Source organism: Diorhabda sublineata, chromosome 7 (assembly GCF_026230105.1).
Source record: "Diorhabda sublineata isolate icDioSubl1.1 chromosome 7, icDioSubl1.1, whole genome shotgun sequence".
Lineage (NCBI taxonomy): Eukaryota > Metazoa > Arthropoda > Insecta > Coleoptera > Chrysomelidae > Diorhabda > Diorhabda sublineata.
The window spans coordinates 10,330,966-10,358,468 of NC_079480.1; the positions used below are offsets into that span (position 1 = coordinate 10,330,966).

The following is a 27,503-nucleotide window of genomic DNA, read 5'->3' on the forward strand; positions in this document are numbered from 1 at the left end:
GTCTTTTTCAGTCCAAAATTGATTTCCAAGCTTTTTCTAGTAAAAGAGAGAGAGAGAGAGAGAGCTATTTTTTGTACTTTGAAAATAGATTCGAATAGATGCAGACTAAAAGACCGCATACGAAAGACAGTAGCAGTAAATTGTTAAAGTAGTATGAGAATCGAACTGTTTTGATACAGATTTAATGGCAAAACAAGCAGAGCATAATTTTTTCGCCAAGGTCTATACATCTACAGACCATTGAAATTAATGAATACCAAAAAGGATACAATTATTACTACATTTGTTGTAATCTATAAAAAACAAACACAGCTAAAGCAAATATTTATTCCATAATATTTGAATACTCATCCACCATTTAAAATATTTGAATAAGTACGCCTATATTTTTGAAGATATTCCATATCATTTATATTATTATTATTTATATATGGAATTCTAGGAAATGGCAATTGATTTTGGTAGAAAATATATACGTTTCAGCTCTTCGAAAGTAATATCAAACAGAACATATTTATAAACAATGATCTTTAGATCGTAATTTATCATTGTTAATGTATTCTATTGAAATTATTGATAAAAATCAAATTAAAAATTTCCACTATTACTATTTTATGTCACTTTATAAAGATTTGTGTATATGTTCCTGTAAAAGCGCGAACCATAAGGGATGCTAGTAAATTCCATAGCATAAGAAAATGTCAAGTTAACGTATAACAAATATATTTCTTGTTCATCTATTCTAATTACGAATCAGTTTCAAAACCCTCTTCTATTAATCTGAAATTATAAGAATTCCTATTTTTCTCTAATTAATTTGGCATTTCTTATAATTTCTTGTAATATAATTGGTAAATAATCACACCTGTATTGAATCTTCATTTCTTCTATCACTATCTATCGGTTGGTATATTTTTAATTTTCCAAAATTATTCGACAGTATAAATAAGAAAGAAAAATGAAACATTTTTTACACAAAACGAACGCTTACGTCAATAAAATAACATACCTCTCTCCTTATTACTTTGTATTAGTAGAAAGAAATTACCAGTTATTAATTCTAAAATAATACATTTTACTTGTTGGGTACTACTCAACAGATTATGGCATTTATATTATTGGTTTCCTTGATTTTCGATCATAATATTTATGAAGTGATGTTTTATTTTGAGAGTGAAAAAGTTCATGAAATGAGCGGAGCGAATTGAACAATTTCACGAAAAAAATGAAATAATTTACACCAAAATCATACATAGGGAAACTGATATCTTTTGGATTTGGAGGACGTATACAAATCAAAAATTTGATTAAAACCGATATTCTTTGGTATTTCTGAAAACACATGAGCCATATAGCAATCGATTAAAAAATGAAGAACCATAAAGCCGATTTTAATTTCTTTCGCATTTATGTCATTGGCATTTTCGATGTTAAAAATTTTTCGAGTCTAGATTTTATTCACTTTGTTTTTGCGGTGAAATCATTTTCTTGCCATGTACGATTTGGAATATTAATTTTGACCACCAAAAACAATTCAATTCAAATTGAAAATCAATTTTACGTATGAATAGTATTCGTCCCACATAGATAATTTATTGGTTTATAAATACTGTTCATATCAATTTATCTACCTTTCAATTTATTTGAACAATTCAGTTTATTTTAGTTACCGTAGCATACTGAACTATGATAACTGTAAATTATTGAAAATAAAATAGACGTACAAATTATAGTCACGTCTTTATGATTGTGGGTAGGAAAAAATTGTCACATGTTTTGAAAACCTATCATACCAAAAAGCAAAGCATAGTGTTGTTGTATTTAAGGAAACGTTTTCGAAACGAGAGGGCGGACGGCTGTTATCTACAACGAAATTACAAATCAATCTTTCTGTATTATGACAGGTGTTAGCTTTTGATTTCCGGTTTTTTCTAATTAAAAAATTTTGCCACATCATTAATTGGTTTTGCTGATAAACATTTAATTTTAATAAACAATAATAACATTGTCATGACATATCTATTCATCAATGAAAGCAATTCTATTCTTAGTTCTTACGTCGTGGGGAATGATAAATGATGTTATATATAAAAAACTACTAAAATTATACATATAACAGCAGTTAGTCTTATTAACGAAATTGTGAAAACTTCTGGTACCTTTTATAAAAATTTGACTTTTATTAAGAAAGAAATATTGTCGCTAGAGAATATTGTTAATTCTCTAAAATTTAATGTGGATTCGACCAATTGAATTCTGATTATGATTAACGTTAGTTAGTTTCCCATAAATTTTACATTCTAGTTTGTTAAAAATTAACTATTACTTATAAACAATTCAGGCACATATCAAAAAGCACGATATTTCATCTTAGAATAGAGAAAATGACTTTCCTTTTTTTATATTCCACACTTCTTATTATAATAGTTTGAATAATGAAAAGACAGAATTTGGAGCGTGTCTTGGATATCTTCTACCCACAATAACTTCATTTGATGTTGTATAGATGTCTATAATTAATATAACAAGATTTTTCATTAATCTCTTCAAAATTTATTCTGAAGTATAATATAAATTTAATAGTTTGGCTAGTTACACTGGCACTTATTTGAAATATATACTGGGACAAACTGTATATAATAGGTATTAATATTATCTCGTCTATTTTGCCCGTCTCTCATATTTGTACTACAGATGATTGCACTTTTACAAACTTGTATTTTTTATTTGTTATCAGTTTGTTAGTTAAAGGATACCAATTCTGAAGTGCCATATTTCCAGGAAATTATAAACATTTCCACTTTAGACTAAATGAATGATCAATATGAAAAAAGTCTATATCTTGTAAGTGAAAAAAACTAAAATGAAAAATCGAAGGTCAATCGATTGTTTCAAAATGAGATTGTATCTTTAATTAGCTGTTTCAAAGAATGTTTCGGCTGTATGCTGACGGTAGATTCTTATGTAACTAGTAGATTATTTTTTGTAGAAGCTTGAGATGGCAATGAGAGAAAGAAAAATAGTGGAGTTTAAATCTACAAAAGAATTAATTGGAGTGAAATGAGATAACGCTATAAAACTAACCAATGTAAGAAGAATGGAAATTGGAAAACGTTTCCAGAGTGAATCATATGAACAAAATTGACAATAATCTAATTTGATCACTTAGTACGATGGTTGCTACTTAAGTTTTGAGATATGGCAACATTGATGTGAATAATATGAAGTTTGACATTTTTAATGGTGAATGAACTCAAAATGTATTGTTATACGAGTGCTATTTGAGCTGTTTATAGATACTTGACACATTCACGACCAAACATAGAATTAAATCGGAAACATTCCGATACAGGAAACCCCAGAGTTGACAAAGGGGCCAAGCCTGGGCCAGTCTTGGGAAACCTAGCTTCGGTGTACCTGTATTGGCCCATGCGTGGACCAGACTACTTAACTCAGTTTCGGCCATTCCAATGATTACCCAAGCTTGGGCCAAGGCTGGGATACCCAGCGTTAGCAATTCATTGGCCACCCAGGCTTGGGCCAAGGTTGATTGACCCAGCCTTGGCCACACCAATGATTACCCAAGCTTGGGCCAAGCCTGTATATTCCAGCCTTGGCCATTCGTTGACAACCCAGGCTTGGATCAAGGTTGGGCTAATCCTGGTTAACCCAGCCTTGGCCATTCATTGGGGACCCAAACTTCGGTTGTTCGGTCACATACGGCGTGGTTCGAGTATTTTCGTCCATCGGCAACCATACTTTTTTTTATTATGGATCTGATCAATCCGATCTCTAGTTTATTCAGTATGTGTGTTTTTTATTATTTATTAATATTAAAAGTTACTATGTCTGATGCGTATCTTCGAGTTCAAAGATGGCGTGCATTGAATAGAGAAAAAAAAACTCAATTGTGAACGCGTAAAGCTTAAATAATTTAAGTGTGAACATCAGCTCTGTGAGAAAGGTTAACGATAGTGGTACAAACTTGTGCAATATAGTGTTTAATATTTTTATTTAACTAATTAACTGATATTTTTATATTGTTAATTACAGTAAGAGTAAGATTAAATATAAAAATTTATGTTATTTTTAAAATTAAAAAAATCATATTTTAAAATAATTAAATAAAGAAATGAAATAAAGACAAAGAAGAAAAAGTTATGTAATGAATAAGTCTTGGTATTTAATCTTGGCCCAGTCCTGGCTGTTAAGCTTGGCTCAGTCCGGGCATTTAAGCATGGCCCAGTCTTGGTAACCAAGCTTGGCCCAGTTTTGCCAACCAATCTTGGGCCCAGTTTTGGCGACCAAGCTTGGCATAGAATTCTAGATGGTTGGATCAAGCCTGGGCCAAGCTTGGCCCTTGGAACTTTTCTCTATGGGTTTTCGTTCCATGATATTTTAAGATTTTCGACATGGATTGAACCAACAGTGTGTCGACCAATTCGCTTCGACTTCTGATGTTGAAACACAATTTTGAGCGACCGTGTTTCGATGGTTTTCCGAATTCAATCGTGTTCGCAATTCGATACAATTCGCTGAATTTCATGAAAGTCGCTCAAAATCAGCTGTTGTACTAGTAAACATCGATGCTGTGCGTATATTGATATTGCAATATCGTCATGTGACATGTGAGAATGTGGCTTACTTTGGCATCAGTTCCACTAGCATACATTCAAGAATTCATGAATATTTGACTGTCCAAAAGATTTGTTCGTGTTCGGTACCGCATAATTTGGCAATCGCTAAAAAAGCTCGTATTGATTGGTCTAATGAAATGCTGAAAAAATTCAATCACGGTGCTTCAAAAGACGTCTATAAGATCGTTACATGGATCTATGCATATGGACACGAAACTGAACAAAAATCGACCGTATAGTTCTTTCATCGAGCCAAATCCAACAAAAGTTGTTCGCACACGAAGCTCTTCGAAGCAAGTGGTCACGTGATTTTCGAAATAACTGGACATGTTCCCACAGAAGTGCTCGAAAGAATCAAGGAAATCAATCGCAGAAGAAGTAGCAACTCTCTTATAGTTATATAAATATTATGAGACTTTGGAAAATAATATTATATCGCTATTGGGCAAAACTTCAGAAAACCATTGTAAAAAGGAGTCTTCTGCGATCAGTTTGGACAAATATTCAATCGTAAATGTTTTTTTAAAATTCATTCATGAAATAAAGTGAAACTGCAAAAACATAGCACGTATATCGAAGGCTATTTTTCGTACGTGTTTACTAGAAATTTGCCATTTTGAAACAGCAAAAAACAGCAATTTGCATAAACGTAAGAATCACGATGATATATCAGATGGCTAAATGGTACCTATACGAATCAATTCTCCAAAATTGAATGTGTATAGTCCTGTTATAAAACTTAGTAAAACATGCCATCTACCTGAAGTCTCGAAGTATCTAACAATAGAATATTGTTACAATACTAAACTATTGGTCTTGATAACTAAGATAATATTAGGAACACAAACAGAGCATTTAATGTATAGAGTTTCATTTGAAAATATGCCAATGTGACAGGAACAACAAAAAATTATTTACGAATGCAAATTATGTGTATGAATTTTATCACTTGCGTGCTTTCTAATACACCTTTCACCTTATATACCTATGTTATTCTTCGGTTAGTATCTTTTATTTTGAATGAAATAATACCACTTTGTCATATTTAGACCGTAAAACATAAAAATTCAATGTATAGATTTTATTAAACGATAGTTATGTTTCTTGAAATAAATACAAAAAATACATAATAATTGACTATTAATCTCTCGTGATAAAACTTTTCACCATCAGAAAAACAAAATAGTATTATCTCTTTGAAAAATTATATAGACTTGATGTGAATAATATAATAAAAAAACACAATACGAATTTCTCGATTGATACAAGGATTTTCTTTCTACCATTACGAATTTTAATCTGAAACAATTTTGTATACCAATTAACTTTGGTTCATTGAACCAATACTATATATTAAAATAATGAGTAAAACTACTGATACTTAGTAAACACACACCTTTCCCTATCAATGTGAGTGTTGGTGTAGTGGTAGTGTAAACAGTGTGTTCAGTATGAATTTCAGCAACATACTGATGAAACTTTTAACCTTATCCTTAAGGATATTCTTCGCTAACACTCTACTACATGCTTTCAACCCCATATCACATTTTTCTGTATTGCTTCCATGTTGTGAGTGCCTTTATCTGAACTTTTTTGCTCTATTTTTGGACATAAATTCAATTTCTTTCTAAGGAAACTCACATATGATCAGGAAAATTAGTGAGTATACAATTATTATCAAATTTCGAGCTTCTTGGCAATCAGTTTCTGGTATTTATTCCTTTGATATAATTCTGTCACAATAACTGGTTTTCACGCTTAATACCTAGGAGCATTCAGTATTTCGTTAAATTATAAGTTACGTGTTACCTCATTATGTTAATTACCGTTTCGCTTGCGTCCTTGTTTTTTTTTTATTTATTTAATTAATATCGTTCAAGTTAATGGTGGTTAATAATAGAAGAAGAAAGAAGAAAATATTAGAAGAAAAGCGGAACATAAAATATATTAAATCTGATTTTTCAGATGAAACTATTTTTATTATTTCTTCGATGTCCGATGTTTGGAAGTTCGTCGTATCTAAATCCACTGTGAGATTTCACTTCACTTTTCACCTAGACTGTAACTAAAGATTTTTTGTTCCTCGTTGTTATTCTTGAAATAAAATACATTCACGGTTTATTTTTTCTTGTTGTTGTGGTATGTCTCCGCCTTTTTCTCTTTATTTTGAAAGAGCTTCGAGTTGTTCAGTCTCTTTTTCCATGCTTTGTCCAAACTCGCTCCATTATTACTATTTTCTCCTCCATATATTTTGTAAGTGTTTTGTTCCATTTGTTATTCGATATTTTCTGAAGACTGCAAAATATATTTTGTTAGTGTTATATAGTCTCTGCATTATCATATATTTTCTAATTTCTTTTAAAAATGATTATGACTCAATTTATGTTGAATACACTTTTACTACTACTACTCTTACATTTATATTTGAACTGTATGAGGGGATTTATATAGAATTTCAATCCTCAAAGAACAATGGAAAACGATACCGTCACGTACATGGCAATTGTGACTGTTAGTCTTGCCATTATATTGTTTTTTTTTGCTACACTACAATACACTCTCTTGTTTTGTATATCATAACAAAAATCGTGAACAGACTTTTCATTTCCACGGCGAAGTTAACTATTTCGACATCATATAGTTAATATGACTACACCCTAAAATAGAATTATTCAGTTTTTAATGGATTACCGAATGAAATGTATAATAATGACACATATTAATACCAACATAACACGCTGACTAAAGTTTAGTTCCAAGATTTCCGGAATAAGGGTATTTTACAGATGCTATTAAGCCGCGTTTACACCGGAGTTAATAACACGAGTTTTTAACAAAAAGTTATTAACTTAGCTGAATCGCCAAAAAATTTCTCTTAACAAAAGTTAATAACTCGTGTTTTCAACAGAAAATTCCATGTTATTAACAAGATTTATGTTATCCATCCAGAGTCGGTAAAGATCAAAGATAACAAAAGTTAATAGCCTCTTTTAGCGCGTTAACTTTTGTTAACAACAGGTTCCTCTCTTCCCCGCAACCCCCTCGCCCGGCATCCTGCTACACAGAGCGCGCCAGTGGCCCCTCAACATCCTCTCGCACCATTGTCTCACCTAGAACTGCTGGCTGTGCATGAGCGATGATAATGGCGGAGTTTATAACTTTTGTTGATAACAAAACTAGCAGCCAAAAGAAAATGTTATTAACATATGTTAATGACTTTTGTTATTAACATCAGTTAATAACAAAAATGTTAAAAACTTGTGTTATTAACTCCGGTGTAAACGCGGCTTTAGAAAACATGATGCAAGTAAGACTTTTAGAAGATACAAAACGAAATACGTTCTTCCCTAAATGTTTTAAGAATGTTTTTTCACATATTTCATTAATTTTGCACAATTTTGGTATCCTACTTGACTTATTGACGAAACCACTGTTTTATTCTACTCACTACTCTCTTAGTAAATATATTCCTACCTTGAAGTTTTTCCAAGTAATTCATTTACATTTCTTAAATGTTCAACATGTAATCTGATCTTACGCGTGCCTTTGGAAAAACAGTTCCAAACTTCTCTTTCACCCTCAATATCTTTGTAATGAAATGATGAATGCAATGCATAATGACCCCTTGTCAGTATAAAAATGAATAAAAACAACTGTTTGGTACGTTTGGGTATGTAGGACAAAGCGTTTTTAATGATAAGCTAATTGTTATATCTACACGTCTGTGTATCATTGCGTAAAAAGCGGTTTTTTATGATTTCTATAGTATAATTTTATGCCATTTATAACTTTCCTCTAGAGTTTTCATGAGTTTTAAATAGGAGGAGGTATAGGCAAGTAAAATACGCTTCTTATGGTTAAAAATTGATAATATATATTTTTAATTAAAAGATTCCATTTGAGATTAAATTTATTGGAAAATATTACCCATAAAACAAAAAATAGATGATTAAAGAGACATAGAAAGAGTCTTTAATACATTTGCTTAGTAGGAGATATCGAAACAACGACTTTGTATACAAAAAACATTTTTTCTTATGGAAGTAAAAAGAGTTTTGGCAGAAACACAAACGATAGTTAGGCTAAAACGAATAATGGAATGCAATCAAGATAAAAAGGTCCGACAACGGCAAGCAGACTTGAAAAAAATTGAAGGACTCTTTGCACGAAAGCCATAGGGCTGATATGGGTAAGAGATTTGAGGGAGGCCTCCGTCCAGCAGTATCCCTTCAGGCTGGTTCATTATAATAAATTTAAATTTATTTCTTACCTTTTACTAAGTGTGTTATTTACGTTCTCAGCAATTTTTCCTTTATTCTCATAGCTGTGATTTTCTTCATTTTCTTAATACAATTAATTATATGGGAAAATCAAAGATTATTTTACTCACATTGTTGGATACAATTAACAAGAAACTGAACAAAATTGATTAAGTTCAACCTTATTCCCACAATAATGAAAATTGACAAGTTTGTTTCAAATTATCAAATAATTATGGTTGTTAATCAAACGTTCAATCTGCAATGTTTAAATTGTTTTTTTTTTCGTAGAATGTAACAGAATGTATGAAAAAAGTTCCGTGTTAAAAGTGTTCTAGTATTGGAAATCAATTTGTGATCGTTAAGAAAGAAGAAAGCAAAAGTAAACGCTTGAATCGCGAATGCCATAAATTCTTTGTAAAGCATCTCTTTATCATGAACTACTTGTAGGCCAGGAGTATATCCTTTCAAAAAAATTAATTATGAATAGTGTTGTTATATATATATATATATATATATATATATATATATATATATATATATATATGTTATTGTCTTGATTTTAGATCTTTTGTAATTGTAAATGCTTTTTATACTTGTTCTCAGTTAATATATGTCAATTATTTGAAAATACGTTCCCACAATCATCACTTCTGGTATAAGATAGTACTCCATCTTATCTTTAACTTCTTGTTACGGACCGTTGAATGATAGTCTATCTGCAACACAAGCGCCATAGACTGGTCTATTTTATTTGTTGTGGAGATATAGAGAGTATTGTCACTATTTATGTTTAAACGGAGGTCATTTGTGTCAGATTTCTCTTATTCATCAACAGAAAATTATGTAATACACAAAATAATACATTGAATACTATAAAAAATGAAACATCGCATAACGGTGTATATATACAATCAATGTGGGATGAAACCCAACACAAAACATATAGAAATAAACACCTTAAATGGTTTAGATGCGTCCAATTGAGATTGAATGTAAAGATTTAGTGATATCTATGTCAGAAATGAAGCAACATATCAAATCATCATTTAAAGATGAAAAACGGAAAAAAAATTAAACAGATTTTATTAAAAATAGATCTTATGGAACGATACAAATACTAGAATTATTAAGCAAAACTTCCACAGTAATAGCTACTTCTATTATAGAATGGGATACTTCTATGCAAATATAAAAATTCTTTGAAGTTTGACTAAATCTCGGTTCAATCAATTAATAAAGATGTACTTACTTACCATCGATATTAACATCCCCAATAGGGATTGATAAAAAGGTCGATTTACATCACGCTCTTCAGAAGGGTTGTAATTCAATATTCGTCGGGGTATTAGCCAGGAAAGTAGTTGTTTTCCCCTTTGAAGAACAACGGAATATGTTTTGGAAATATTTATTTTCGAAATTATTTCAGAGGTGAATTTTGACAGTTAGATAAAAGATATGACGTTATGACGATTACTTTCAGTCTTTATCAAAATCTCATTAATTAAATTATATGTACATATGGTAAGGAGAAATATTTTATGTTCTTATGTACTAGGACTTTCCCAACAACTATCTAATTATTTCAATAAATATGATATTAGTATAAGTCATAAAAGACATAATACACTATCCAAATATTTCACTAAATTAAAATCTAAATCATTAAAAAACAAAAGAAGTAATTATCAAGCGTTTTGTACTAATTGTGACGCTGTCTATATAGGGCAGACCTCTCAATATTTAGAAAATAGACTAAAAGATCACCAATACGATAAAAAAAATAAAACTGCATCAACAAACCATGAAATATCAAAAAATCATAAATTCAATTATAATCTTATACGCGAAAAAGAAAATTTTTAGAAATGGTTCACATTCATAACAACGAAAAAGCTATAAATAACAGAAAATTCTGATACAACTACAAATAATTTAATTGATGAATTCTACATAATTTTGAGATGGAAAAAAAAAGAAAAAATAAAGCACAGTAGCTACCAAAGCCATCTACATCGTCCATAGATTTTGGGTTGTGGGCACCATCGGTAGCGGCAAGCTCTAGAGGTCGCGAACTTCTCACATGCAGGTGATATGATCTGACCAACGACATCGTACTATTTGTCTCCATTAACTTTCTTGTGGGTTTTTCAAGTCGCAAATCGAGCCAAAAAAGGCAACGGAAATAATACCTTTGGATAAATCCACTGATTTATATGCCAAAGTAATAAAAAATAAACATTTCAGACATAAATAATGGCATCAATAGACCTTTCGAACGAATAAAAGATAATTTCTAGTCAAGTCCATCTTTGGAGTTTCATTGAAGATTGAAACTCAAACTTCTTGATTGAAAATGAGAAAAAAGCTGCTTAAATATTAGCTGAGTAGTAGCTACATAGTGCGGTCCACGAGTTTTTAACCTCACATAGGAAAGTCATAAATAAAAAAAAATGTGATGATTTTTCAATATATTCTTCCTTTTTGGCCACACTCTTTAGATCGTCTGACTAATACTTCTACGTCACTTTAAAAACATGATGCATCTTTAGGGTTAAAATATAAACCGTTTAATTTCATCGTCCAGCTTTGCAAACAAGATTCGTGTACAATAACCTTAAAAACCGAAGAAGTGTGGAACGGAAGCTAACGCACACCTTGGCTGATTTTGTCGTACTTTCTTTCGATAATTTCTTAACGCAACAGCATTAGTAAGTAAGAGTAATATGCCGCGTACACGGTTGTATTTTTTTTAGCATGGACTCCTTTCCGATGCTACTCTATGGAAACTTTTGGATGTCTGATCATAGTGAATGACAATACTTTCATCAACCGTTATAATTGTCGGATTACATTTTTTTAGTCCTTACAGCAAAGCTCTGAAAATAGCTCACAATATTCTACTCTGCTGCTTCTGTACTGCGCTGAGAATTCGAGACAAACACTTTTTACAATGTTTGGTCTTATTTAAATGCTCATATAGAACACTTGTTTTGGAAATGCTAGTTTGTGCAGCAAATTTTTTTGGTTTTAGGCGACGGTTACTTAAAACAATTTCTTCCACTAATTTTATGTTTTCTGGAGTCGTTACCGTCACAGGACCTCCGAAACACCTTATACCAAATTTTTGCCAATTTTGTTCTGTATAATATATGAAAAAAATAGTTGATTTGTGTATTTAACTGCATTTATTTTTTATACGTTTTAATTCCTACGGGAACCATTTTCTGTATAACTGCTTTGGAGTATAATTATATCACAGACAATTTTTTTTCTTTTATTATTGGTCTAATATAGTTAGAAGAAAAAGATGCGCTAGAAATAAATATTGTTGAAATGCAAAAAAAAATAAAAGCTAGGCTTTCACATATTTTAAAAAAAATTTGAACTGAAGGTAAACTTTTTTCTCTAATTTCTAGAATTCTATTTATATTTATATTATCAAATAATGATGAGGAATTTATTTCGAGCTATTGCAAATGTTGTGCATCGTGCTTTCATTGTTGGTACGTCCGATTTCCTTCTTCGGTTTGGAGTTTTTTTCGTCAGTCTCGTCTTAATCATTGTAGGGTTCCAAGGAAATTGAAGTAAAATTCTGTTTTTATTTTAATATCGATAACATTGAGATGAATGTGGCATTTCGAGTAGTAATATTGCGGATTAATCATCTATGAAGTTTGAGCGATAATGAGTTTCTAGTGTTGATGATTGTGGATGACAAGCTCTTTTCGGGGCTCCAGTCTAATTCTCATTTGTGTTCCGGTTCTTTTCCTGGAGATTTGGATTTCCGTTTTAGTTATTGGAACCTGTTTTTCAGCCTCAGAAATTAGATCACCTCATTAACTAGTACATAATTTTCCAAAATCAATATTTTACTTTTATATAATTATTGTATTTGTATCGATATTAGTAACCACTAAGTGTGTATTGAAATTTGTTTATTTTTGTCTTCTATTGATTCTATTGTAATTTTATTTTGAATTTGTGGTAGTTTAATATATGTAAAAGATGCCTGATGTTCTTGGAACTCATTCGTTTTAAATGGTTTTTTAATCAGGAGTAAAAACATTCGCTTGAGCAAGACATGTAGTTTTGAAGAAACCATAGAGGTGAAACTTTGAAATTTATTTAGATTTGAGCCATGCTTAGGATAGGGGTTGGCTATTGAACACACTAATTTTTAATATTCTTGACTGAATCTTCATTATCAAATTTTAATTTGGTTAAACAATAAGTTGTAATTTAATAGTTAATTCTATATCAAAAAGTAGGATTATTCATTCATATATACCAATTAAGAATTTATAAAATAAATGTTTCTTGTGGTTGATTTGGGAACAAACGGAGATCGTTATCGCGACAATAACTAAATATATCGTTTCCCGATATAAATGTGACAACTTACAAGCATTCATTTATGGAAAACTGAATTAAAAATATAGTGGAAAATAAGTTGTTACTCGATCGATTATTATCGCAATCGTATAACAGATACGCACTTGACGAAAATACTGAATAGTTTATTATTGTTTATTTGCCTTAACTGGAAATCTAGCAATTGATATGGAGCGGCTTAGAACATTCTTTATGTAATGTTATTGTTTTTTTATAAATAGAAAACTAATAAAATTTAATGGTGTAGCATAGTTGCTTGGCCTGGAAAATGCTTTTTATCAAATAAATTGCAAAATAGAGGTTGACAGCTGGTGTTTAAATAAATATACTAACTAAAAAATGTACCTATGGATTTAAAGGTTATGTGACATGAGAAGTTGGTTAAATTATTATTTCCAGTAATTGCGTTTTTAATCGTTTTTCTAAAAATGTACAATGTACAATTTAAATTCGCGAGAGTTAGTAAGTAATAAACCTGAAATTGGTATTCCAAAAATTAAATATTTAATTAAGAACCTATTTGTTTTTGTTTTTACTTAGTACTTGAAGTATTACTTCTCCTTTTTTTCTTTGGTATTTTATAATGGTACTTATTTTTGCCGTGTTTGTGGATATTTACAGTTTCCAGTTACGCTATATTCAACGATGCGAATATTGCTTTAAAGATATCTAAATGCTGCTCTTTAAGATATTTATATAGTGCTAAAATTTTGGTGGTAAATCAACACTATCATTCAAAATACGAAAAAAATAAGAACTAATACTTTTTTATTCGAATTCTATTTTATTGTCCGTTTTCAAATTATATAGTGAGAATAAAAAGGAGAAATCAATACATTTCAATAAAAATATCTCTGCTCTACTTTACAAAATAATCAGTTTTAAATTTTTTTGTAAGTTTTCAAAGACGAAACTCGATTGCCACGCAGTCATCACCAATTAGTGACGCATGATACCGCCATATTTGAATTCAGTGTACCGACGATATACAGTCGTTAAAGATGCCTTATTTATTACATATTCGTGGTGTAATTACTTTTTCTTCCTGAGTTCTGAATTTTATACTCTGTTTAAAAACTCATTCCACTTAGCAGCTTGGGTTTGTTAGTTTCAGCAGAAAAATATTACTTGCCACATTGTACCAGAAACAATCGGTATATTACCGCAAGGATTTCCAAACTAAATCATTCTGATGGCCTTTGATGATTAAAATAGAAAATATGTAGGAATGAACAATTCCTGAGGTTAAAAGCAGGATTTAAACGTTATCAGTGAGATAGAGCCACATCTTTTTCAAAATATTTTTGAAAATTTTTATCGAAGATGAAGAGTCGGGGGGGTCAATTGCCGGATTGTATATTCATATTATCAGAAATTGTCTAATTCCCAATGCGAATTCTTGTACCATAGTACCATTTACCATAGCGACAGAACCAAAAATCTTTAAATGAGATAAATTGGGTTTATTACCTTTCCACAGTTCATAAGGTGTTTTACCTTCCAAAGCCTTTGTAGGAGATCTATTTACAATATATGCAGCAGTTGCCAAAGCTTCAGCCCATAGTTTCTTCTCCAGGTTGGCATAAAACAACATACACCTTGCTCGCTCCACTAGTATTCTGTTCATTCGTTCTGCCAAGCCATTGTGCTCTGGAGTGTATGGAGTATATATCTGATGAATTATACCATGATTAGTTAAAAATTTCTCAAAATTGTTATTACAGTACTCCTTACCATTATCTGTGCGTAACTTTTTAATTTTACAATTCAATTCATTCTCTACTTTTGACTTGAAATCAGGTATCAAGTACACTCATTTTATCTTTAAGAAAGTACACATGTACCATTCGGTGGTAGTCATCAATGAAAGTTATTCTTACTTCCATATGAAATATTTTCCATAGGGCCACATAAATCAGAATGTATTAGTTCAAGTGGTCTTACTGCTCTTGAACCTACATTTTTAAATGGCAACCGAGCATGTTTTCCCTCGCAACAATGAATACATGTGATCACATTACCTTTGTCTGAAGTCAAAGACACACTTTCAACACAATTTGGCAGTTTCTTAATATCTGAAAAATTCAAGTGTCCCATTCGCAGATGCCACAGATAAGTGTCATTAGAATTCACAGCACTTGAAGTCAGATGAACCTCTTCTCCACTTATGTTCATAACGTATAGGCTATTTTTTAATACTGCATTACAGATAACCTCTCCTTTGGCATTCTGAATGTCACATCCCTTGTCATAAAATATAACATTATGCCCATTCTTCACGATTGTGCTGACTGAAAGGAGATTGACAGCTAAACCAGGAACAAACAGTACATTTTTAACTTGTATTTTATCTTTCTGATTTATTTGAATGACCACACATCCAACTCCTTTTACAGTTAATGGCTCTCTGTTTGCCACAGTAACACTTTTCACAGTTGGCTCAGTGACATTATACAACCAGTCATCTCTGCAAGTCATGTGCAAAGATGCTCCTGAGTCTATTAGCCATTTATCACTCACATTTTGTTTAACAGTTACTGGGAAAGCAGCTACAAAACTTGAACCTTCTCCTTTATTCGCTAACTTCTTTGGTTGTTTACATAGTTTAGCAAAATGACCATATTTATTGCAATTATAGCATCTTGGTCCTCTGTTTTTAACTTGCTGAGTATTACTTCTGGATTTCTTATAATTTGTATAAAAGACTGTTGACTTTGATGTACTAATTTCTTGTATTAGCTTAGACTTAACTGAATCAGCACTTATTTTAATGACTGAGCTCTCAAGCCCCATAATCATGGGCTTGTATTCATCTGGTAAGCCTGCCAGCATCAAAGTACCAAGCCATTCATCGTTTACGTCAAAATCAATGTTACGCAGCTTGTAAGCAGTATTCATGATCTTGCTCACATATTCTTCAACACTATTACTAGATTCCAATGTAGTATTTATCAAGTCTTTTAGTAAGCCATCTCTTCGCGTGAGCCCTTTATCATCAAAAGCTTGTTGTAAACATTCCCATACCTCTTTTGCAGTTGAACAATCTTGAACATGAACATAATTTTGAGGGTTCAGAAGTAAAATCAACTTGGCTTTGGCCTTTACATCCTTACTTGCTTCAATTGGTTTGTTATCAGACGGTTCGATACAACACCACAAATCCTCATGCTGTAAATATGTTTTCATACTGAATTTCCAAGTGGAAAAATTTTCTCTTCGACTAGTTTTTCCAAATTAAACAAATTTGAAACCATTTTGAAGATGAAGTTTGACGAGAAGCACGTTGTAATTATAACCTCCAAATTACTAAACTTAATTTTAACAGTTGTATAATCACTTCCTTCAGTCTTCTGTTATTTCCACGGAATCACGCTCTGCTACCATAAACTAAAATTACGTGGTTTGAAAATAATAACTGATGTGATTTTCAGTACAAACAATTTATTGTAATTTCAGTCTTATACATAAAAGAGCAAGATTGATAAGAGAGATTGACAGACGTCAACTTACATTACCAACATTTGACAGTTAAATAAAAATTGGTTGCGTTCCATATATTCTAACACTTTATATAGTTATAAATTTTTGTAAATATTTTTGTTGTCTCGATTTTCTCCATTCAATTTTTAGAGGATAAATTGAGCTCGAGTGTACGGGTGAATCGAATGCGATCCTGAAACATCATTATTGTGTTTATAGTTTTCTTTTTTTTTATATTTCATATTAAAACAGTTGTTCTTATAAACGAGTTGCTAAGTTCCTTTTGATAATTAATTATCTGCCTGTTTGCCTCATTAACCAACTACCGAAGTTAAATCGCCTTTGTCTCGATTTATAACAACGCCATGAGACGATTAAGCTTTTAGACTTCTTTCTATGTATTTTGTGTAATATTGAATATTAAATATTCTTTTGAATTATTTATTTAACAATATCAGGAAAAAATTGGGGTATTTGTACAAACCAATTCCACTTAATTCTACACTAAAAAGTACATACTTCGTACAACTTTCTTTTGGAACATGTTCTTGAAAGGTTCGGTCAAATGACTTCGATCTACTTACTTAATAAGATCAGTTCCTCTCCATCTAAACTTGCTGTTTTATGAATATTCACCAATTTGATGAACCACACGTTTGAAGTAAGTTCATTTCAATAAAATGACAATAATTTAACACACATATCAGGGGCTTTACTGAATTGAATAATATCGATGTTTTAACATGTCACTATAATGAGTATACGATTAAAAACACTGATATAAAATTGTGTTGATGCGTTTCAAACTAATTAGGAATATAACTTTGCAAAAGCTCTTTAAAAATCGTCTGTCCAAATTAAGAGTTGAAATAATTTGTAGTTAATATGTATCCGGTTTTTCTCTTAACCAAACAACTTATAAATATTCACTTTTAATATAATTATCCAGCCAAAGGAGATGAAAGAGTTCATACATAGACAGGCTAGTAATTTACATAAAACCTCTTTTGTCGGTAGAACAAATTTATAGACTACAAACTTATTTATGGGATCATATTTATATGCAAACTGTATGCCGTAAATGGTGAAATGTAAGCAGCAACAACGGAACAAATAATATGGAATACGTAAATCTAGAGTTTTCTTTACTTAAACATTTCTCAAAAATAAAAACATACGTGTATTAGGTATATGAATTTTTGCAATTCAATTCACACAATAAAAAACTCGTTTTCAGATGAATATAGATATTGTATTGTAAAAAAGCAAAATCAAAGAATTACTTGCCTAAAAAACTTCAAGAGTAAATATTAAATTTAATAACACTTTTTTAATTATACAAAATGTTTCCTGTAAAGTATTAGCCAAATACTACATGGAAGAAAAATGCACGTTCTGCGTCTGAAACTATTGCATACTAATTAATTAAGGAGCTTGCTCGAAAAACAAAAATCAATAGAAGAAAACACAGACTTGAATCACAAGAGTAAGAACTGATGAAAACATTTCGAGAATTTATACGTGAGACGGAATTCACGTCACACTTTACGAGGGTTGCTACTTAAGTTTTGAGATAGACAAATAAAAACAAATATTTTTAATTGGATATGGCTCTATTGTTTTTTAAAATATTCCCAATTAAGACCAATATACTTTTACATGCGTTTGAACCAATTATAGAAGCATTTTTCTTATTCCGATTAAGGTACATCCAAAGATTTGAACAGATCAACCGCTTCTTCGATGTAGAAAAAAGTTGACCTCGCAATTTATTTTTGACCTGCGATAATAAGAAGAAATCAAGGATTGTTCAGGTGACCCATCAATTCGATGTTTTGACTGTTCAAAAAGTTTTAGTTTGTACTGATGTGTGAGAGCTCGCATTGTCGTGGTAGAAAATGCTTAGTCATTTGCGATTGGTTTCCCTCTAATGAAACGGTGGTGACATGTCCAGTTATTCTGAAAAAACAGGCGACCAAACTAATGCCAAAGTATGCTTCAATCTCACAATATGTCATGCGACGATCTTGGAGTATAAGTTTACGCACAGCATCGAAGTTTTCTGCCACAACAATCAATTTTGGACAAAATTCATCCTGTTGCGACCACAATTAAATTCGGAAAACATGCGAAACACGGTGGCTCGAGATAGTGCTCCATCACCAAAAGTCGAAGCGAGTTGATTGTCACACTGCTGTAGTCTACGTAGAAATTCTGACGACAGAGACTGACTTTTCAGAGAAATTTGAATTTTTCGAAAACATGCCAATATTTTTAAGAATAGCTTTGAAAAAACAAAGTAGTATTTAGTTTTCTTATTTCTGCAGCTCATTCTTTTCCCGTAAAAGAGTTATTCTTCGAAAGATACTAGGAGGTGTGAAAGTAAACAATGAGTCATGACAAAAAGAACAAATGCTATGCTGAAAGAAATATATAACGAGCCAAATAATACACGAATAGTCAAAGCCCAAAGGGTAAGGTGCCAAGAGAGCACACATGGAGGAAGAGGCTGAAATGAAATAGATAGGAAACATCGGATTTGAGAAGAGTGGGAATAATTGAATAGAGAGAAATAACAGTGTGCAGAAATGGATGGAGAGTTATAATAAAAGGAATAGATAAAGATAAACAAAACAGGCTTAACGAATTTGAAATGTATATTTTGTAAATTTCTTAATTGTTAAAAATAATCTCGATAAGTGCCTTGAAGTGCTGTAATATATAAATAATATATTTCTGCAACTGATTTTCTCCTGTAAAAGAGTTATTCTGGAACAAAATTATCATGAATTGGTTGAATACTATAACCTCAAAGTTATATGGATATCGATATATTAAAAACTTGAACTTTGGCAAATCAAAAACGATAATATTATGTCTATTTAATGTACCTCTTCCTCATTTGCATTGGAATGCGAATATACATAACCAGTAGATTTTTATAGTTTTCATATCTAGTTACTAAAACCAATTTCAATTTTATCACTGGGAAATTATGAACGTAATATATAACTAACACACTGTGTCTGTCAATAAAAACAATAATAAATAAACAATTAAGAAGCTGAACTTTCTAATTCTATAAGTACAAATGTTCAAAATAAAATCCTCAATGAAAAACCTACTCCAAAGATTTCATTGCAAATTATAATGACATTATTGTAACATACTTGTAATTGTAATTTAACTATATATAATTGAAAAGTGAGTGGAGGAGCCATAGAAATTCAAAAAATAACAATCGTTTTGCAAGAAACCATCAAGACCAGATAAAAGTTTCGTTTTAATTTTTTGGGGCTAGTTGAAACTTCAGACACAGAATGATTATTGTTAAAATTTGGAGTAGATGATGTTATGTTGGAAAAAGTTCACACATATTTTGGTGGCTTTAATTCTCACAATTAGCAATTGACGTTTATTATCTCAGCTCCATTAAGTTGTGTATATGTTTTTTAGTGTTTTTTAGTTTTTACATTATCCCATTGCTTCAAATGTTAATCTTTGTATTTCAATTGAAAGATAATAATTATAGTTACGCAGTCCTCAATTTGAAATAATCCGTTTGTTATGCAACAATGTAATGGGATTTTCTAGCGACAGTATCAATTAAAAGGTACTAAAATAAGGTAAAATGGATCTGTTTTTGATGTGGTAGTATTTTAACTCAAAAGGAAACTATAACCTAGTGAATTCATTCAATCGTATTCTACAAGAGGTTGCTATGAAAGGTATAAAGAAAAAGGGCAAAAACGAGGGTAGTATTATTTCCCATGTCTAAAATTATTTTCTCTCCGTGATCAAGAATTTTTGTTCTAATCAATTGTACAGTGCTACTTAAAGTTGATCAAATATGAATGTTCAGATTCATTCAGCGAACAAAAAGCTTGTCGTTCCCTTTTTTGACACTCATTTTCTAGAACTACAGAAAAACTCATTCAAAAAATCATTGAATTATTATAAAAAGAAAGTGATTAAAACATTAAAACATATGCTTTTGCCTCCTTTCAATTATGCTATGGAATGCCAGCCTCGAAAGTGCCTATGTCGGTTTTGACATAATCCCTTGATTTGAATTTTGGTTCTAATAACTTTGTGTTATCATTTTCTTGCGTATTGATACAGACCGTAAAATCGGTCCTGTCCTATTATGTTGTCGAAGCTAGAGTTTGGTGGCCGCGCTATTGTGAGGTTTATTTAATATAGTTTAAAATTAAAAGTACATATACCTGAAAATATAGGTTACGTTTTGAATATTCTTTAACATTCATATAGTTCCTAATTAACGACAAGTAAAATATAAATTTACAAAGTCTAAAACAATAAAAACGAAGATGTTTTTCAAACCCAATTCATCTATTTAACGGTACAACTATTTATATCCTTGTTAAAATTATCACAATAGCACCAAATGCTCTTTCTTTAGTCCGTGTCTATACAAATTGACCATAATATTTTTTCCTCATTGTTACCAAAAACAATAGCTTATTTGAGAAAACAAATGTCATAATTAGAGGATGAGACTTTCACCGAAAACTTAACATATATTTTTTTAATCCTATTATACATGCAAATAGGTAAAACTAAGTATTTATTATTTATCATCTCCACACATAACGGCTTAACCCCTAAAAATTTAATGTCATTAATAATTTAACCAATAAAAATTCACACAAATTTGTATAGCAACCAGAATCAATAGTTTAATATCTATGTCATGAGTCAACTCGAATTATAATTTTGAGACTTATGAATTTAATGTTAAAATTTTGTTAAACGGTCTTACAACTAAACACAACACAATACTAAATTGATTAACATGAGTAATTTTTAATAGTGTAATAATTTTATATATTTTTTAGAATATATATATATATATATATATATATATATATATATATATATATATATATATATATAGAAAATAAATAACTATAAAATATAAAACTTTTGTAAAATAATCGGAATTTTCACCGCAATTTCATCTGGTGTTCAAATCAATACAATTGGTTTGTTTTCTACAAAAATAGATAAACCTTCTCAAACTATCCTTGTACATATTTACCTTAAACTTCACAAAGTTCATTGTTTTTTACCCATACATTGTGGTAAAATAAACAATTGTAGAAGTTGCAGTAACATCCTTGTTAGTTGACAAAGAATTAAAGAATCACATCCAATGTTCCGTAATTTTTTTAATAACAAATAATATTAACAAGGCACATTGTTTAGATGAAGGCTCCAACATTTTTTGTTTATAACGATGCGTTATTATTCAGATTCTTATCTTTCATTACTTTTTGATGGTGAAGATCATAGAACAGATGTGAGTTTCTAAATAACACATTTATATAAAGGTGTGTTTGGAATGATCATAATGATGATAATGTACAAGTAAACTTGCGCCTCAGAATTAAGACTTCTAAGGGGTGATAAATACAAATCTTGAATTGAAAAATTGAAAATATAAAATTAATGTGTATGATAAGAAAAAAATATGAGGAAGTCATGTGAAAAAATAGAAATCGAATAGTATTAAACGTAAGAAGTTTTGTTATGTCAATTTTCTCTAGAATTGATCATATATCTAGAACACAAATCATTTTGAAATAGATAATGAAAAAAGTTCTATCACTTACCCTTTTGCAACGCTGAATTGTCGTTTCATTCTTAGCACGTTAGCAATCAGATTAGTACTTTTAATTCTGTCAATCTTCTGTCGTGAAGTAAGAAATTCTTTCATACGTATACTATATTTACTTCTAATTTCTGCAATAATTTCAGTAACATACCAAGAAATTTTTTAAAAACCACGGCATATTTGTATCTGGGCCAAGCGAGACTAAAAAAAATCTCTATTGATATATTTTTGTATCTGTTTTCAGACTCCTAGTAGAAGTGAAAACTTTTAAACCTGTAATATTGAAAATATTTGAACAATATTGTGTTATTTTTGTGTATAATGTACACAATACGTTAAATGAATATCGTACAATAATTTATAAGTTGTCCCTACAAAGTTAATCACAAGAAAATAATATATAATATACTAAATAGAATATTGGGGATTGCAGCAAATTTGGAAATGAGAACGCTTTATTAAACTATAATTCCAACTTTCAGGAAGTGTTTTTCCCAGCATCATGGAAAGTTTAATTTGAGGATGGTTTTCTATTTCTGGTAGCTTTAAGCTCTATTAATTCCTTAATTCCCAGACGATGAATACATAAGTATTCAAAAGCTATATATATATATATATATATATATATATATATATAGGTATATATAGGTATATATATTAATTTCCCATATAATTTTGTTTCTTTTATTTGCAGAAGCCAATCTAAGGCGTCCTACTTAACAGCACGACGAGATCGCGATCGGATTATTCCCGGATCGGAAAGTGGCAGCTATAAAAGAACAATGTCTCCTAACGGCCACGCCCTTCCTCCAGAGCCTGTTATCAATGATTCCCAAAAGGCGAGAGAGACATTGTGGCCATCACATAGGCTTTCAAAAAATAATAGTATACTAAGAAGAGCCTCCATGAATGAAAAGAAGATAGAAAAATGTGATGAAAAAGAAGAATTGAAAAAGAATCTTGTTTTACCAGACGTTTTACCGGTAAACGTGAAGTTGATGGGGCCTAGATCTCAATATAACAGGCCTTCACAAATGAGTCTTGTTTTAGACAACAATCCTAACATAATTTCACCAAAGTCTACAACAAAATCACAACCCTCTTCACCACCAAAGAGCCCTTCTCGAAATTCTCCTTTAACACCATTACGTACTACTACATTTTCAACAACACCACCCCCTCCTAGCATCGTAACTTCTTCTCCAATAACAACCTTACCTTCATCGAGGTTTTCGATTAGCTCTGTAGGTTCACCTTCTAGTATTCGTACACTTCCAGCAACTTTACCAAGAGCACATATAAGTCCCAGTAGAGAATCAAAAACAATAGTGACACCACCATCCTCTCCGAAAAGAACTTCGTCAGGAACTCCCAAATCTCCACGTCGAAATTCCCCACCAATCAAACCAACACTTTCACCTAGTTCATCTTCAAAGTTATCACCGGTTAAAATACCAATATCTCCTAGTACTTCACTTTCACAGTCTCCAAGTCCTTCATCCTCCTCACCCAATATTCCACCAGCCTCCAGTTCCCCTCCACCTTTAACTTCGACACTTGTATTAAAAGATGACTACCCCCAAGTCATTGAAGGACTTCAGCTGATCCAAAGAACTGAAGTTGTCTTGAGAGTGAATGCTACGACTACGGATGCTTCTTCTCAAACAGAAAAAGAGGAATTACCTCCTACGCCTTTGCCTACGAGGAAGAAGTTGAAAGAAGAAATCGAATATGAGAAGTTAGCTGAGGATCTGATCGACCACCTGCCTAGTTCAGATAGATTAAAAGAACTTTTGGGTTAGTATTATGAATTTATTTAAGATATTAAAGTTTGGCTAAGCATATAGTATGTACGTTAATTATTACGCCATTCTTTCAGTACCTTTACCTGAACATAAGAAGCCATCAGATTATGTACAAGGACTATTTAGAGTGGATGTAACCTCTAGGCCTAGACCTCTTAATTCACCATTCAGAAGTAAAAATAATACTCCAAGTAGTACGCCCCCTCCCACGTTAACATCGCCAGTTAACAGTGTGACGACGACTGCTGTGTCCTCTGCCACATCTAAATTTAGGTATGTAAGGTAAAAATCACAGGATGCTCAATTTTTATAATCAAATTTATGTTTATCAACACTCCACCTCAGGAACACCTTTGTTTTATACAGTTCTAGGAGCTACAACTTATTTTTCAATAAAAAAGCAATTTCCATTTCATGAAACTATCCAAAGGAGACGTTCGAACGTATTTATTGTGTACTCATTTGGGACGGGTCGAGGATATTCACAACCTTGGCGACTTACTCCGAATTAAGATTCTGATCCCATCGGGGCAGATAATAAAAAAAATAAAATATTCAAGTACAATAGCTTATTGAAAGAATGAAACATTGATATACCTATATTTTTTCCACTGAAAATAAATCTATCAAGTGTCAAAGCATTGAATAAAAGAAAAAAATGTTTATTGCAAGGTATAAATATAAATTTCTCCAACTTCTTACTTCTTAGACTTTTTTATATGTTTTTCGAGATTATTTGTCTTGGTGTTAGGTCTTTATGAAAATCACCTTTAAAATAACAGGTAAAAATTTGACGTTTTAACCTACTTCAGTCTTTGTTCAGACAAATCATCACTAAAAATATAAATGTTCTTGATTTTAGGTTTCTTCTGTTTTAAAAATAATTTTTATTGATAGATTTAAAAAGAAGATAAATTTATAAATCACGAACATTTAATGCATTAATATATTAAGAGGTCTAAGAAAGAAGAAATAGAAAAATATATAAATATATAGATATTTGTGGTCTTCACTGAATGTGTGTTATTCATTCTCAGCTTGCCAGTTTCTTCTCCTATATCACCAACTGAACCAACGAGTCCATTATCAGGTTCATCTACTTATTTCACTACATCTGAACCTAAAGCCAAACTTCTCACAAGGTACAGCCAAGACATGAAGAATTGTCATATTCTCAAAAATACCAAAGATCTTAGTCAAAAGAAGGTAAGTGTTTGGTGATAATATTAATCATAAATGTTTTCTGTGAATGATTTAATATTTTTTCACTGAATTTTCGAGACGTCTAAGAACCCTACATTAGTAGTTAACGAGAAATTTAATATATAATTATATATTAATAAATATATAATGGAAGTAAAGTGTAACTGTATTTAAACTCCAAGTAAACCGATGCGAATAAAGCGTCGAGTTTACTTGTGACCATGTACTCGCCAACCTGAGGGTATACTAGCAAGTAATTACTCGCAAGACAACTGAATTCACAAGAAAGGCAAGTAAATACTTATAGCACAGACTACGCATCATTTCCTGTTGTGACTTGTTCTGTTTTCGCCGCTAAACTAACTTTGACTCCATGTCATTACTCACAAGTCAGTTGTCGTTTCCGTTTGTTTTTGTCCCCTTGCAGCTATATGGATGAAAGTAGTGTGACTTCCTGTTGTGACAATAGAGCTATTTTTGTAGCGTTATTGAAAGACTTTAGTGTTGTGCTAAATAAATCTATGTTGCCTAAAGTTGCATCTGCTAAAGAGATGGCATGAGGATGTGTAACCGACCAGTTTTCGAAAAACGTTAGGAAGCAAACTAGTGTTGGACAGTTAAAAAAGCTATTGAACAATATGAAACTGATGTCAACGCAACTGGAAATAAACCAATAAAATAGTTGTCATGGGAGGCAGATTTCCTAAAAATTTGCGATTCATACGAGAACCCAGTTCAGCATAGAGAAGACGAAGATGACCCCGTTGACATGCTAGCATCAAACCAGCCCATCACACCAGTGACTTGCATACGTAAGAGCGATGCGACGAAGTTGAGAAAAGATAAGAAATTGAAACTTTCAGCTGAAACTGAAGAGACGTCAAAGTTGACAACTGGTGAGCTGCAGCGTTTATTATTACTTGAACAAATTAAGCTAACAAGACTTCAGGCTGAACTTGAACAACTGATGATAATGGAGTTGAACCTAAGAGCTGCACAACACAGACGAACAGAGTCCGTTGAACAACGCGTTGTGGTTGAAGAAAACGATGTCTTAAAAAAATTTTTGTTGCTGAACTAAATTGTATCCTGTTTCCTTTCCTGAAATATTCCTTTTCTCTATAAAAATAAAATAAAATGAAAAATAAAAATAATAAAATAAATAAAAAACAAAAATAATAAAATGAAATATGTGTATAATATACGTCACGTACACAGTCACGTAACGTACGTCACGTACACAGCTGTACACAGTTTATTACTAATTTCTAATCGTTTTTGCTGATCACGTCGTTTATTTATAACTTCATTCCGATCTAAATTGTATAGAGGTACATTTTCTTCAGCCACACCATTTTCGATTCCGTCTTCCTCTTCCCAAGCATCATTCAAATGTTTTGCTGCATCGTGAAGCATTGCACAACTTATTACTAAATTGGAACATTTTTGAATGCTATTCTAATTTGGCTCGAGAGTATGAGAAAACGACGTTCCATCTGGCCAAAAACTCGTTCAATTATTACTCTTTCCTGAGCATGGGTCGAATTGTAATTCCGCTCACGAGCATTTCTTGGTTCGTCAAAAGGAGTCAGTAACCAATGTTCTGCTGACGGTACTTCTTTCAACCCCCATGTCGTTCATCTCAGAAAAATTTCCATCTTTTTCCGTGCAGTTAATCCTCCACCCCTTGCATCAGTGTTTTCATCAAGAAAGTGCGAAGTTTCACACCACACAGGTTCAGTAATGCAGCCATCTTTCATGTACAAATACGACTGCAAGTCTGGGGTCGGGTTGACTTGCGAATGGGCGAGTATTTACTTGCTACAGAAGTATTTACTTGCGTTTATTCACACCAAAATTGGCATTTTTCGGGGTTTCCTGGCCTCTCAAGTATTTACTCGCGAGTAAGAGTAAATACTTATTTTATTCACTTCAATTTTGGCGTTTACTTGTCATTTTAATTTGTTGTCCTACTCGTTTTTATTCACACCGCCCAATTATAATTATACTTGGATAGTTTTCTATAAAATATATTAGTAAGACCAGTCATATATAGTGATATCTACTAAAAAAATAAATCTAAAAA

General features: G+C 31.4%; 1 protein-coding gene across 2 annotated transcripts in view; it reads left to right on the forward strand.

The window, feature by feature from the left end:
• The window catches only part of LOC130446600 (protein Shroom-like), a 225,307-nt gene that overhangs the window by 192,469 nt on the left and 5,335 nt on the right, over window positions 1-27,503 (forward strand). The window contains exons 10-12 of one of the 2 annotated variants that reach the window (XM_056782962.1): window positions 23,104-24,206; window positions 24,289-24,496; window positions 25,252-25,420. In XM_056782962.1, coding sequence (XP_056638940.1) covers window positions 23,104-24,206; window positions 24,289-24,496; window positions 25,252-25,420 — 1,480 coding nt within the window. The remainder of the gene's footprint in view (window positions 1-23,103; window positions 24,207-24,288; window positions 24,497-25,251; window positions 25,421-27,503) is intronic. The other variant, XM_056782963.1, reaches the window with a different exon arrangement.